The 15179-nt window shown below is 39.4% G+C and overlaps 1 protein-coding gene across 1 annotated transcript; it reads left to right on the forward strand.

The window, feature by feature from the left end:
* Positions 1–1162: 1162 nt before the first annotated feature.
* On the forward strand, positions 1163–12182 carry LOC115774687 (vesicular inhibitory amino acid transporter-like). The gene is made up of 8 exons (XM_030722056.1): positions 1163–1266; positions 1529–2192; positions 7729–7865; positions 8138–8264; positions 8627–8829; positions 9930–10167; positions 10325–10484; positions 11424–12182. The coding sequence occupies exons 1-8, from the start codon at positions 1163–1165 to the stop codon at positions 11741–11743; spliced, it is 1953 nt and encodes a 650-aa protein (XP_030577916.1). The 3' UTR covers positions 11744–12182.
* Positions 12183–15179: the final 2997 nt, after the last annotated feature.

Here is a 15179-nt window from a genome sequence, read left to right on the forward strand (position 1 = left end):
AGATGCTGCAAAGCCAGTGAAGTGTCGCATCTGTTCTGACAACAGCAGAAGGAGGAGGGAAAACAGAGGAAGAGTTTGAAAAGGTGGAACTTCACAGACAGTATCAGAAGTCAGAAGTTCTGCTCCATGCAAGTTCACCCGAGTTATCCACGCGAGTCCAGTTGTGCACTACTGCTCTGTGGCTCCTCCTGCTGCCCCGTACAACTTACCACACTCTGGGGCAAAACATAGGATCAAAGCACAGATGCACTAGAGAGACTTCACATAAAGGAAAACCATGCAACTTTATCAGTTGTAGATTTAAAAAGTTTTAAGTGCTTGTAGTTTCAAGAACTAAGTGGAACGCGGAACTACATGAAGTTCCTTCTGTTGGAGCAACCAACAAGATATGACTTATGCACATTAAATTTAACGACATTCGGACGGCTAGGAGAAGTTTTTGTATGTCCATATGAGCGGTGTGTGGAGTGGATTAACTGTGGGATTAAAGCAATGCACAAACATTAAACAGTTTAAAAACAAATACACATATTTTTAACCAAGTACGGCGCTATAGAGGGTGCGCAGTTAGGTGCAATAAAGTGCTTTGGTCTGTGAATTGCACATTGCATTATGCATGCATGTATGTGTAGACGTGCATGTTTATGCACACATATGTGTGTACATGTGTATACATATAGGTAGGCATTTAATTGATAATATCCAGTAGCATCACAAGGGGTAGCATTAAATAAATTTGTACTTCATCCTACTCCTTTTTGTGTGCTCAAAAAAGGAGTAGGATGAAGTACAAATTTATTTGTACTTCATCCTACTCAAATTGAGTGTGAAGAAGCACAAGAAGAAGAAAGCTAGACTACTCTAAGTTTTGGCCTCCACTCCCTGAGTGTACTTAAATAATCATGTGGGCCATTATAACTGTTTACTTCTTCACCACTGAAAACACTGGCATATTATAATGTTACAGTTCATCAACCTGTCACTCACTTCACACACCTGTGAGTGTGATTACTCACACAGATGTGTGTGTGTGTGTGTGTGTGTGTGTGTGAGTGAGAATTTTTGTTTGAGTTAGTTTATGTGTCCAGTGTGCGTTCAGCTCCTTTAGAGGCTAAGACCTCCAAAGACAGAGAGGCTTACTCTGCAGACACTGAGGCTGAAGATGGGCTCTCTTCACTGGGCTCGAAGGCCTGAGCAGCCTTGGAGTGCTGCTGGGTCTCTGTGGGGTTGGGCAGTGTCAAGGCTACACCTGGACTGGACAACAAGGTTAGTCTTCTCACCAGCAAGGGTTGGTAAACCTTTATATATATCAATCTTTATAAATGTCAGTTTTATCGTAACTGATTAAACTGAGTGTTTTAAAAAAAAAAAAAAAAATTCTTATATAGAAGGAGTAGCCATAATGTTGATAATCTTATTTTATTATCTGATCCTCTGGCAGAGTAAGTATATGATTTATGTAGGTTCTTCTTTGTAAAATAAAAGCTTGCACATGAATCATAAGCTCAAAGGTGGTTTTGATTAATAGGTTCTTTCAAGAAGACGATGAAGAGATGCTGGTTCTGACCCAGAGTGATGAGTTGAACCGAAGTTACTGTGAGGACAACAGATCGTCCTTTAACAACATCACAAGCAATATTAATCCACAATTTGATGGCATCAGAATAAACAGCAGACCATTATCAAGAGAAAACAGCCACAAAGACGAGCCCGCTAAACCAGGTGGTAACGAAGCCGCCAGCTCCTCGGGATGGGAAAGCCCAGCCTTTAAAGAAACCAGAGCTACTGTTATCTCCACTGGAACCAAGACCATCACTATAACTTCAGCCGTAGACCCCTTTTGGTTAGAAAAAAGGTCCTCTGATATTCAAGCTGACAAGATGGGAAGTAAGAGTAAGGAGACTCAAGGTTTCAGCCAGAATCAGGGGAACAAGAAGCGGTCCGTCAGACTAGTTGGGCTTCCTAGAGGGAAACCTGTAAAATGCAGGTTTTCAGGAGAAGTAGAGAAGATTCAAGGAGGAGAGGAAACCTTGGAAGGGACATCTCAGTTCTGTACGAGCCTCAAAAAAGAGAGAGCAAGCATGAGCTTGGCTACTTCAGTTCAGAGCCCTGAACCCTGCACCATGGGCCCGAATCCTTCTCCCACCATCACAGCCTGGGAAGCCGGCTGGAACGTCACAAATGCAATACAGGTACATTAATACACACATGCATAAGTTTTTTAAGATAAGTTTTATCTTATCTTATCTTTTTATCTTATCTCTTATGGTCAAATGATTTTCCTATAAGAAAATATAGCAGCTCCGATTTCCTGCATTACAAGTTAATGACCCCCTTTGTTTGTTTGTTTTTTATGAATCATTTAAGCTGTTGGGAAAGTAACAGATAAATGAGGAGCTGATGGTATCAAAGGAGGAATAGAGATTTGTTTTTGTTTTTTTAATCCCATTTTACCTTATTTTCTGCCAGTGGTACATAATTTATGTTACTATAATCTATACAACATTTTTAAACTTACACTTTAATAGCTTTCAAGCAGCCATGCCGTACCAGTCGGGTTCTCCTTTTTGATTTCACTTTCCATGAGCAGCACACGCACACGCACATGCACGCATGCACACACACACACACACACACACACTCCTTGAGTTGTTCCCTGCCAAATGAATGTAATAACTCAGTATGTTACTAGTAATACTAGTATGACTTATACAGTTATGAAAAGACATTAGTCAAAGTTATTTAACCCAGTTATGGATTTATTTAACCCAGTGCTTTCACTCAATTCAGAATTTTGAGTCAGTGTTTTAGTGCTTAAAATTACAGCATTCAAACAGAAACACGAGGACTTTACAGAAAGTCCTCATGTTTGTCTTCTGATAACGTATCTTTTGTTAACAGCAGCTGCAAATGCATCATATCTGTCTCTCTCTGAGAAAATGGCAATTCGAAATGCCAACTGTGAAGGTGTTAAGCTGCACACATCATTCCAAAAGCATGAAGCAGGCTATTTAATTTACTCCTTTTGTGTTTTATATTACTGAACAATGCTTTCTTTTGTCTTGCAGGCTGTTTGTCAGGCACTCTTGAGCCTTGATAATTAAATTAAGTGTGAATAAAATCGTTTTTTAAAAAATGACAGTCCCCCCCCAGTCGCAGCGTGTCCTCGTGGCACTAATGCTAATAGCTCCTCTTACTGTAAATGCTGGGCTGCATTCAACGCCTGCACTCATGTAAATGTGTTTTTTTTTTTCTTTCTTTTTTTTTTTTTTTTTTTACTGAATAACTCTGGTGTAATTGAACAGTGTCACCAGAGCCATAGAGAATGCATTATGACATTAGGGTATCGATACAGTGTATGCATCCATACACAGTCACATGCAGATAAATGCTGACTAATTAAGATGCAAACATGTTCCTTCAGGAGCGGAGGTGAATTTGCATCAGAAGCTTTTGTGTTAGACTGCTCGAAACACATACTGTTAACAGTGTTGTATAAGCACATAACACATATTCTAGCACATGATTTTCAGTAGATAAGTAGTTTATGTGCTTGGTTTGTTGATGGTACTCTATATCTGAGTGCCAGATTATTTTCCCCCCAGTTTTCCTCAGAGACCTGGTGTCTTTTCCAAGCAAGCCACAGAAACCTGGTCTCCAATGAAAATTCAGCTTGTGATATATATACTGTATTACTAATTAAAATTGCTTATTTAAAGCTATGGCTTTTTAAATGCTTCCAGCTATTTATTTTGGTCCCAAACCACTCTGTGATTTGAATAGTTTTCCTGTAGCATTTTTTTTTTTTTTTGTACCTTGGCTCAAACACTATCAACTGCTTTCCGGGGCTGTTTGATTGGTTAATGTTTTATAGGTTGTTCATTACCTGCAGCACTCTGTAATCAGCAACCTTGACTAAATCAACTGCCTCGGTAATCCTTTCACTTGAGGTTACAGACGGGTCAGGTTATGGCTTAATATTCACTGGATGCTAAAATATCAGACAGTGATGAACGATCACATAGCAGCAATCAAAGACAAAAGATATCTGTGGTGTTTAAAGAAATATTAGGGTATTAATCACAGATCTGCTGTTTGGCCAACAAATGTCTAAATAATGGGAAAAGAACAGCAGTTTTATCTCCTATCAAGGCTAAAAAGAAAATATGTACTTTCCTGTGGTGGTTTATTGATGCCAGTATAATTGACTGTCTGCCAGCTTAATAAAGTTTTTATTAGAAAGTAAATTTGCTGCCAAAAATGCATAAACCAGCTCCAGCTCTCAAGGCTCCTGACACGGGAATAATGAAACTGTTTGATTTCCAATCTGATTGTTAATGAGGCAGCTTCAGTTGGTGTGTCTTTGTTTCAAATGAGAGATATGGACCTTATGTTATTGAGAACAAGAATGGCTGTTTGAAGTGATTTTGTACTTTAAACCACGTTGAAAATTTAAGTCCCAAGTTCCTTGCAATTTTCTCATTTAAATGCAAGCCAAAAGGAAAATAAATGCCCTCATTCTGTTTCGGAAAGATTGTTGACAAAAGTAGGAAACAGTCTTTCATTCTTTTATCTTGTTTGGACTAAAAGTTTATTAGGATGCTAGAAGCAGAATATCTGTTTTTGTGGCTTATTTGCCACGAGTAAAGAAAAAAGAAGAAGCTCTCAATGATCTAAATGTTCAGAAATTTTTCCACATTTTAAATGATTACTGAAATGATAAATCAAAATTACAATATTTGATCATTTACAAGTTTATAGGCTAATCATATGCAACCTCACTATACTGCAAACCCTGCAACATGATGTTGACTGTATATAAAAGATGTCCCTTGATGACTTGTGGACTTGTTTTGTAGCCTCAGGTTAGGCCTTTTGGGCTTTGCCATTGTTGGTGTTTGAAAAGGGACTTGATTAAAGAGCTGCAGATCTCAGTGAGCAACATTCCACGCTCATTATATGGCGACTTTTCAATCACAAGATAGATACTCTAATAAAGCTTTGCAGTGTCGATATAACCAGTTTTTACTCTAAATAGAAATCTCCTGTTCCACCACATCCCAAAGATGTTCTATTGGATTGAGATCTGGTGACTGTGGAAGTCATTTGTGTACTGTGAAGTAATTGTCATGCTAAAAAAAAAAAAAAAAAACCCAGTTTGAGAGTGTTTGAGCTTTGTGACATGGTGTGGAAGCAGCAATACTCAGGTAGACTATTGTGTTTAGACTGCTAAGTGTGCCGAGAAAATATGCCCCACACCATTACACCAGCAGCAGCTTGAGCCACTGATACAAGACAGAATGGATCCATGCCTTCATGTTATTTATGCCACATTCTAACCCTACCATCTAAATGTTGCAGCAGAAATCAACTCTTATCAGATTGGGCAATGTTTTTCCAATCTTCTGCTAACCAGTTTTGGTGAGCCCGCGTGAATCATAGCCTCAGTTTCCTGTTCTGAGCTGACGGGAGTGGCACCCGGTCCGGTATTTTGCTGTGTAGCCCATCTACTTCAAGGTTTGATGTGCTGTGTATTCAGAGACAGTCTTCTGCATACCTTGGTTGCAATGAGTGGTTATTAGAGTTGCTGTTTAAACCCATTAGCCAGTTTCCTCTGACATCTGGCATCAAGAAGACATTTTTGCCCAGAGAACTGCTACTCACTGGACATTTTCTCAATTTTGAACCATTCTCTGTAAACCCTAGAAATGGTTGTGTGGGAAAATGCCAATAGAAAAGCAGTTTCTGAAATATGTAGATCAGCCCCCCTGACACAAACAATCATTCCGCATTCAAAGTCACTTAAATCACCTCTCTTTCCCATTCTAAGGCTCAATTTGAACTTAAGCAGGTTATCTTGACCATGTCTACATGTCTAAATGCATTTAGTTACAGCCATGTAATTTTCTGATTAGATACTTGCATTTCACGAGATGAAGAATTGTACCTAATAAAGTGTCCAGGGTGTATCTATCTCAAAAACAGTATGAGACAAATGACAAATACACAAATTAGACATGTCTTCATTGTTTTATTGATTTTTCTAAGACACTTTTGATTAAACTTGAGAACAATACTTCGTTCCTGGTAAAAAAAAAAAAAAAAAAGTCATTTTCAGTTATTTAAATGTCAAACCTGCCTGTGTCAGCTCCATCTAATCCCCTCATGGTGGAAATAAGACATTTCTCCATCCCTTTTTGCGAACTAGGCATGTCCATGCATAAAATACTGGTCATGACCTGAGGGGCAGCAGTTGAAATCTTGCTCTCAGAAGTCCAGGCATGGTGCAGTGAACGTGCAATAAACTTTGTTCTGTCAGCATGTAATGCCATGGTACTCTGACTGTTTTGCCAATGCTTCTTATGTAAGATATGATACAGAATGTAAAGGAACTGTTGGGTAAATAGAATATACTAGAGTTGTCATATTGTGGCAGAATAAAAGGGGGGAAAAAATCTTCTACATCTTCTCTTGAGCCAATCAGGGATTTGTTTCTTCTTTTATTGTACCCCTTTGTGATTGGAAGCTGCTTGTGCTTGTGCTCAGAGTAACCAATTAGGAATTAGCTGGCAGAAGCACAGAGAAACAGAAGTGCAGCGAGAGCAGCGGGGAGATGAAATCAAATACTTGAGCGTCAGATTTCTCTCAAACTGCTTTCATCCCCAGCAGCTCCATTTGAACATCAAAGCTCTATCAGCATATGCCTAACAGTCACCAGTTACAAAATACCAACTTGAAAGAAAGAGAATGTGTGTCTGCCTGTTTATGCATCCACAGTGTGTGCTTATGTCTGCTCTGTGATGTACTTCCACAACTCTCTTAGTGAGTCTGCAAATCTCCGTGTTCCAACATTCAAAACACAGCAACTCCATCAAAGTAGCTTGTTGTCTCCTCTGATCTCCCATCATCCAACCTCATGCTCTCTGGCAGTGAGGCTACACCTCTCCTTCCAACCTTCTCTCCTCTCTGTGTCCTCCTCCTCCTCTCTCCTCTCCCTGCTTTTTTTCCCCCCTCACCTCCCAGTTTCACTCCGTCCATCTTCCCTCTCTGGCAGTGATTTACATTTTCCCTTGGTGATGGGCCAAAGCTCGACTCTCCTCTTCCTTCTGCTCCCGCTGGTCTCCTGCATCCTCAGACTCTCCAGGCATCCAGCCAAAACTCTTCTCTCGCCTCCTCATCATCCAGCCGTGAAGAGTTCTTTCATCTCTTTTCTCATCCTCTTCTCCTCAGCCATCGTTGTTCTTCGGTTTCCACTTTAAGTTGTGAATTTTCACATTTTGCACATTTTTGGCATTTATTTCTGAACAACATATCCACAAGATATGTACAGTGATGATCCTGCACTAACTTTGACTAATATTTCTTGTCTTAGAGGTCTCACATGTACTATAATTAATGCATAAATTTGTCTAATGGTGATATATTGTTTACAATAATGCCAAACTTTTTAATTTAAATATTTTGTATGGAATTTTATTTTTATGGCACCATGTCATTTATTTCTGAATTACTCAGTTTGGGAGATTTCACCAAAAAAAAAAAAAAAGAAAAAAAAGAAAGAAACACAGGGAGAAAGAGGAAGTAATGAAATGCGGATTGAGCCAGAAAGTTCACCCTTACACGGTCTGTCTTAGCATCTTACTAGTTTTTGATTCATCTCTTATTTCAGGCTGTTCTCACACTATTCTTAAACCTACCTTTTTATGTGTTCTCTTTCTTTTCCCAAAGGGTATCTTTGTGCTGGGTTTGCCCTTCGCCCTGGTCCAGTCTGGCTATGTGGGTCTGGTGCTGTTGGTTCTTTCGGCGTGGGTCTGTAACCACACGGGACGAACACTGGTGTCCTGTTTATATGAAGAAGAAAAAAGGTAGTTTCTTTCACATTGTTATCATTTGGCTGAAAATAGTATGAGAGTATTATCAAGATACACTACTTTTCTTATACACAAGCATAAAAGAAACATACAAGGCAACCTTTCTTTGCGATGGCCATTGTTTTTTCCTACAAAAGGACCAGTCACAAATTTGTGCCTCCTATTTCATTCAGACAGTAACAACTTAAAGTAATGAGACCATGCTTAGTTTTGTGTCTTTCTGTTACATTACACAATTTATCATAGTAGGTTCTGGTATATTTCAGTGGAGGGTCTGGCTCAGTGTCAAAGGTCCGAGTCCGTCACAGCTATCAGGACATCATGGAGGCCTGCTGCAAAGGTCTGTGGCCGAATTGGTCTGGAGTTGGAGGACTGATGGTAAATATAGCTCAGGTAACATGCCTTCAAGTGTAAAGCAATCTATTGTTTTTTACTCTGAAATATAATGTATAAATTTAAAACTTTTCTTTAAAGCAGATGAAACAATCTTCTGAGTTTGTGGCAGAGTCTTAAAATATTGTCACTTTTGAGAGGATTCAAAAGGAAGCTTTATTCAAACTGAGTTGCATTGGAAGCCAGTGAAATTACATCATTCTATAATAAAAACTTAATGCTGGAACTACGTAACTTTCCAGATTACTCTAAATCTAACAATATTTAAGATAGACTAACACTATATATAATGGGGAAAAGACCATTTGTACAATATACAGTAAATATACGAAGTAAAAATCTACCTCTGTGCTATCTTCCAGGTCATTGAACTGTTGATGACCTGTACCCTCTACCTACTCGTCTCTACAAGCCTTTTGTCTGACAGTTTGTCAGGGGTGGCTGTTCCTCGATCAGTGTGTTCACTGGTGTCTCTGGTGTTTCTTCTGCCCTGCCTGCTCCTGACTGATCTCAGACTAGTCTCCACTCTCAGCCTCCTCTGTTCGCTGGCTCACATACTTATCAGGTGATGGAATAAAAGCAGCAGCTCATTTGTCCTGACACCGCAGCAGATTTGTACTGGCTGACCAGAGCACCTTAAAAAGTCACCAATCATTTTAAATCAAGACAACAAGGCAGTCTGTCTAAATTGCTCTCTCGTTCTCACTCTTGTGATCATGTTGCAGCTGCTGCTATTTAGGCTGTCTGCTCTCACCTGCTACACACTGGTGTTCCTGCTTGTTTGATTTATTTCTAACACCAGGTGTCTTGCATGAGAAAAGAAGCGCAGAGTTGTGTCTAGGAGTTCTCCGACTGCCGGAGTTCTTACAGCTGTCTGATCTCTTAAAGCTCACATACACGTTGCCTTTTAATTTCAAGGGCAAAAAGAAATATATAAAGTTTGGGGTTTTGTGCCACTCTTCAGCAGTATCTGTTAGATGAATTCATCATGTAATTAAAACCATGTAATCATAAAATGCTTTTGTGCAACTCTGCTTGAATATCAAGATCAATATATCATTTTTTACTAAGTTAGACTGCATGAATAAGATATGCGCACATCAGTTAGTAAGACTCATTTGTATCAAATTACACTGTGTTGAATCCAGAGTTTATGGATTTATGGTAATTTTACCTCCCCGAAAATTCAGTAAATTAAATTATTCTTATTCTATTACATATATTCTCTTAATAAGGAAAAAATATGCAACATCACGATCCTCTAAATTAATGCATTTTTAAAGTGTCGTCTGCTACATTTATGAGTGAAGTGTTCCGAGTTTTGCGACAATGCATTTGTTCAGTGAACAAAAATAGTTTTCAAAAGGTTTGATCCATTGAAGATGTTGCTGATAGACTCTCTTCTTCAGCAAGAATAGTTTGATGCGGGTCAAATTTATCTCCTCGTTAATAATTCCTGCTTTTATTTGTCGCATTTTTTTTTTCCACACTTCATTGCTTTGTTCTCTTTGCCTGTGTAATTAGGACTTAAGCGCCCTGCTTTATTGTGTGTGTTCATCACTGTGCTGATACATTTTAAATTAGTAAGTTAAAAGGTTATTTTACATTGATTTTCATTCAGTTGTCATTAGCTTTTATTTTTTTTTCTCTTTGCCTCTCTCTCAGCCTGTTGGTCATGCTGTACTGTTTGAGTTGTGCCAGCAGCTGGTCTTGGTCCTCCCTGTCTCTCTCCGTGGATCCAGAGGACTTCCTTGTCTCAGTCGGCGTCATCATCTTCTCCTACACCTCGCAGATTTTCCTCCCTCCTCTAGAGGGTAGCATGGAAGACAGGGGGCAGTTTAATGCCATGCTGGGGTGGACCCATGGAGCAGCATGCATCATGAAAACTATGTTTTCCTTACTGGTTAGTGACAAATGGACAAAAATATGATTGGACAGGTTCACAAATTTGAGTTAAATTAAGTTTTTGTTATTTTAAACACACATATGTTCAAACAGAACATGTATTTGGCAGTCTGTATAAGTTGAAGGACTGACTGATTGTTTCCTTGCACCATTAGGCAGTGTTGACCTGGGGAACAGAGACCAGTGAGGTCATCACAGATAACCTGCCCTCTGACCTACGACCTCTAGTCAACTTGTGCCTGCTGGCTAAAGCCCAACTGTCCTACCCTCTGCCGTTCTACGCTGCTGCTGAAATACTGCAAACCGTGCTCAGAGGTGAAAGCAAAAGAAAATCCTAAGATATATCCAGAGTGCTGTCTCAGTACATACTAAAACTTCCAGTTGGTCGCCTACTGAAAATGAATAAAATGTTCAGAGTGGACTGTACACTAGCTCAGTGCAATTAAAGATGCATTTGTAGTCTGCAAGTGCTACGCCGGCAGACCCACGTCTACATGTTGTAGCTGTCTATTGTCACCAGGGGGCAGTGTAAAAAAAAATGTGTTGGTGTTGGTTCTTAAGTTTAGTCAAGTTTAGAGAAGTCAGAAGTCATGACAGACAAATATTTTCTTTGTTGGGAAAATGAAACCCAATATGAACAATATGATTCGACAGCTAATAGCTAAAAATCTTTCAGATTCATTCAACCATGAGTGAACACATGACTAACAGAGAGTGTTTCAAGAGGATATTAGTGTAACATTTGAAGTAATGTAAAAAGGCTGAGTAATAATAAAAAGCTGGGATCCATCTGAAATTGCAACAGGTCAAACGTAATGAATAAAATCCTGCAAATTAGGCCAAAAGTAACCCACAACATGTGTGCTGACTATCGACATATTGGTCATATTGGTATGCTGACAGTCATGGCGTCATCAAACTGCTGAATTTCTTTTTTTCTTGGAATGATGTATTGATGCGCGACTAACAGCTTCCAATCATTTAGCAGTTAAAGCCACCACACAGGTGCAGGTGGAAAACAATGAGTCAGAGTAGGAGGAGGCAGAATGTGGGCGTTTCGCAACCGTTAAACCCCAGCTCTAATCCAACCAACCGCCTAACCAACCATGTCTAATGGCTGCGGTTGCGTCACACCCACTTACTTATTCAGTGATCCGTAAATTGAACGACCCAAAAGCAAAAGTTGTTTTCATAGTGAAAGCAAACCGTCTAGTGCTGTATATCTTTTCAGCTTCTCTGCTTCAATCTCTCCAGATGCTGCCATCTCGTCTTACTCCAAACATGGATGTCGAACTGTTTCTCGTCCCGCACTTGTGGTCCGTGGCGCTTTGTTGGTGACATCATACCTGCTGGCTCTGTTGGTTCCCAGGTTCTCCCTTTTGATGGGCCTGACAGGGAGTGTGACCGGGGCAGCAATGACGCTCATACTGCCCTGTCTGTTTCACCTTAGACTGCAGTGGGGCCGCCTCACTATGAAGGACCGGCTGATAGATGTGGGTATTCTGAGTCTGGGGGTCATCTGTAGTGTGGCTGGTGTGATTTGTTCAGTGAAAAGGCTAGTGGAGGGACTGTAGGAGGTGAAGCTGGATAGAAGCAAACATTTCCTAATAGGTTAAGTCATGTTAAAGGACTGCTGCAACATTCTGCTTGGTATTTATTCCTGCATTGAAGCAATTTATGAGCAAATGTTTTCACTTCTGTACTTGTCAACCATAGTTTACAGTACAAGCAAATATTGACAAAAATAATCTTAAAAGGCCTGTAAGGTATAATTAGTATGAAGTAAAACATTTTCTTCTGTTTGTTCTGAAACTTGTCGACGAACAGTACTGTGCAAAGGTCTTGAGCCACCCCTCCTTCCTTTGCCAGGAAAATGGGAAACGGGTGCAAGGATTTAATGAAACATGTGCAAACATACATTGAAATACAGTATATAAGGCAAAAACTGAGTTTCTACAATTTTAATGAGCTTCAAAGTCAATAGTGTGACTACCTTTATTCTTCAAATACAGCCTGAACTCTCTGAGGCAGCTTTCTTGTCATTTCTTTAAGTACTCTTCAGGAATAGTTCTCCAGGCTTCTTGACGGACATTCAAAGCTCTTCTTTGGCATCTGGCTGCCTTTTTTTTCTGTTCTCTGTCAAGATGATCTCACACTGCTTCAGTAAGGTTGAAGTCCAGGCTCTGGGGAGGCCAATCCATGGCTGATAATGCTCCATTGTGTGTTTTTCTATCCAGGTATGTTTTTACTGCACTGGTAGTGTGTTTGGGATCATTGTCATGCTGAAAAATGAAGCTGCTGACAATCAGATGCTTTTCAGACGGTACTGCATAGTGGTACTTTTCTTCATTCATAATTAAAACAATTTTGACAAGATCCCCAACATCACTGCCTGAAATGCAGCCCCAAACCATGACAGAGCCTCCACCATGTTATACAGATGGATGTAGACACTCAATGTTGTTCCTCTTGCCTGCCCTCCTCTTCTTTCAAATTTGATTCATCACTCCACTGCCACTGTTTGTCAGTCCAGTTCTCGTGTAATTTGGCATACCTCAGCCTTTTCTCCCCATTTCTCTTCCTTAAGAATGGCTTCTTGACAGCCATTCTTCCACTGAGGTCACTACTGGTGAGGCGTCAGTGAAGAGTAGATGGATCAAGTGAAAGACCTACTGTATCGCTCAGGTCCTGTGTCAGGTCTTTACTTGATTTTTTTCTTGTTTCTTGAGGACATGACTTTCAGATACTGTTGATCTTCTGTACAAAATCTGACATCTTGGAAACAAAATAAAAAGAAATGCGGGGTGACTCAAGACTTTTGCGCAACACTTTACATACATTCTGAAATAGCTGATTTTAAAGTTTTTTCTCTGGAATATGGTTGTAAAGTTAAGAGCTTGAAAGCTTGTTGTTGTTAGAACTGGTAATTTAGCATCTGCATATAGTTGAAAACATATAGGAGTGTTTGCCTTTTATGCCTTTTATAAAAGAAGATAAATTACACATTATATTGTAACTTGTATGGTACATAATCCATATTAATCTAACATTTATTTTTCATATTGTGATCTTCAGTGTTGAATATGTGTGATGAGTTGCAGATGAGTTGAATTATTGCATCAAAATGAATATTCCCTACTGGAACAACAACAAGCTTCCTCCTCCATATTGTACATACATAATCAACAACACAAAGTGAAAGTCAGCAAGTTGACTGCATGTTTTTAGAAGCTTCTTATGGAGTCACCTCTCACAGGTGGAGATGTTTGTGACATTCTGTACTAATATGTTCTAATTTAAACTTTAACCTTGAAAAGAGAAATATTTGTTCAATGGTGTAGGTTTAGGAAGATGTACACTGTTGCTGTGTAGTATTATAGTAAAAAAAGACAGTTTTTGGACATAAATATGTGCACCTTATCTTTGTTGTGAAATGAATTAGCCACCGGGGGAAGTAAATATTAAAACTTATGGCTTATCTACTTCTCCTGGGTAGGAGAAGATTGACTTGCGTTTTTTTCCAGTGCTTGAATTTGTAATGTTCAAATATATATGAGGGGAATGCCTGTTTGTGTTTTGTGTGTATCTTTGCAGGTGGGAGTGAGTTTGGCTTTGGTGTGGCAGTTGTTTGTGTTTTCAGCATACTGTGGAAGTGGACTTAAATAAACTGAGATAGAAAAGAAGCTAAAGCAACTACAAAGGGAACCGAGGTAGTTTCATTTTTCACCATGTTAAAAAAAAAAAAACATCTACTGAACAAAAATATGAAGAGTGAAGAGGAATGAAAAATGAAAATGAAAAAGATAAGACTGAGAAAGGGCAAACAGAAGGAGACAGTTGAGGAGGAGGGGAAGAGAAATTAAAGTTTTCTGTGTTTCTTGGAACTAGTCGGGGATGTGTGATAACTTTTAGTCCGTGATTCTTAGTCACTGGTGAGACAAGCAGACACACATATTTCACTGCACTATAGTAACACTGAAACCAAAACTATTCCTGTAAAAATCATCCATCCATCCATCCGTCCATTGATATACTACCTAGACCTCTGCTCACTAGATATTTTCTCTTTTTCAGACCATTCTATAGATGGTTGTGTGGGAAAATGCCAGTAGATCAGCAGTTTCTGAAATACTCAGTCCAGCCTATCTGGCACCATTAACCATGCTACATTCATCACCTTTTAAATCACCTTTCTTCCCCATTCTGAAGCTTGATTTGAACTTCAGCAGGCTGTCTTAACCATGTCTACATGCCTAATTGCATTGACTTGCTGCCACAGATGGTTAAAAACTTCCAGGTTGCAAAAATGAAGGCAATGTGGAAGTGCCTGAAAACCTGCATCCTAGCTGAAGACCACCAAACAGCCATAGCTGTGGTTGTAAATGGGCATTCTGGTCATATAGAAATCTGGAAAAATTATTTTCTGACTTGACCTCTGGAAACATTTTTCTGCTGAGTTTATGTGTCCCTCATTTTGGGTGATACTGAAAAAAGTCTACTTTATCAATCGTGATCGTACCATGTTTCAAAATTGAGGATAATCTTTTATGGCTGCTGCCTTGTGATTGGCTGATTAGATATTTCTGTTAAAGAGAAGCTGAACAGGTGTCCCTAAACATGTGATTAGCGAGTGTGTGAGTGTCATGTTACAACCTCATTCTACTTTGAGACACTCACAAACTCAGTTGACAGCTTGACAAAGTCTTTAAGCCAACACCTGCCACTTCCACATAAATATAAGACGTGTGTGTCTAGACAGAGGAGGTCAGTTTCATATGGTGATCTGGCAGGAACATGATGCAATCAGCCTACTGGAAATCCAGCCTCTACCAACACATGGCTATCAAACAGCCTTTGGAGAAAAAAAAGGCTTTTTTTTCCATCTGTAATGCAACAAACAAAGAAATGCTCTGAAAAAGAGATTAAATAAAAGTGAGTCTATAGGCAATCTTATAGTGTGATCTATGCTGATGTAAAATCACCTCGTTAGCAGGCTAATATTTACTGATT

Source organism: Archocentrus centrarchus, chromosome 24 (genome assembly GCF_007364275.1).
Source record: "Archocentrus centrarchus isolate MPI-CPG fArcCen1 chromosome 24, fArcCen1, whole genome shotgun sequence".
In the NCBI taxonomy this organism is placed as follows: Eukaryota; Metazoa; Chordata; class Actinopteri; order Cichliformes; family Cichlidae; genus Archocentrus; species Archocentrus centrarchus.

What these genes read in the sequence shown, in the direction of transcription:
- LOC115774687 (XM_030722056.1), top strand. Translation starts at nt 1,163, where the DNA reads ATGGGCTCTCTTCACTGGGCTCGAAGGCCTGAGCAGCCTTGGAGTGCT. An exon ending in TTATATGAAGAAGAAAAAAG is followed by an intron (nt 7,866 to 8,137) that starts GTAGTTTCTTTC and finishes GGTATATTTCAG; the next exon opens with TGGAGGGTCTGGCTCAGTGT. An exon ending in TGATGGTAAATATAGCTCAG is followed by an intron (nt 8,265 to 8,626) that starts GTAACATGCCTT and finishes GCTATCTTCCAG; the next exon opens with GTCATTGAACTGTTGATGAC.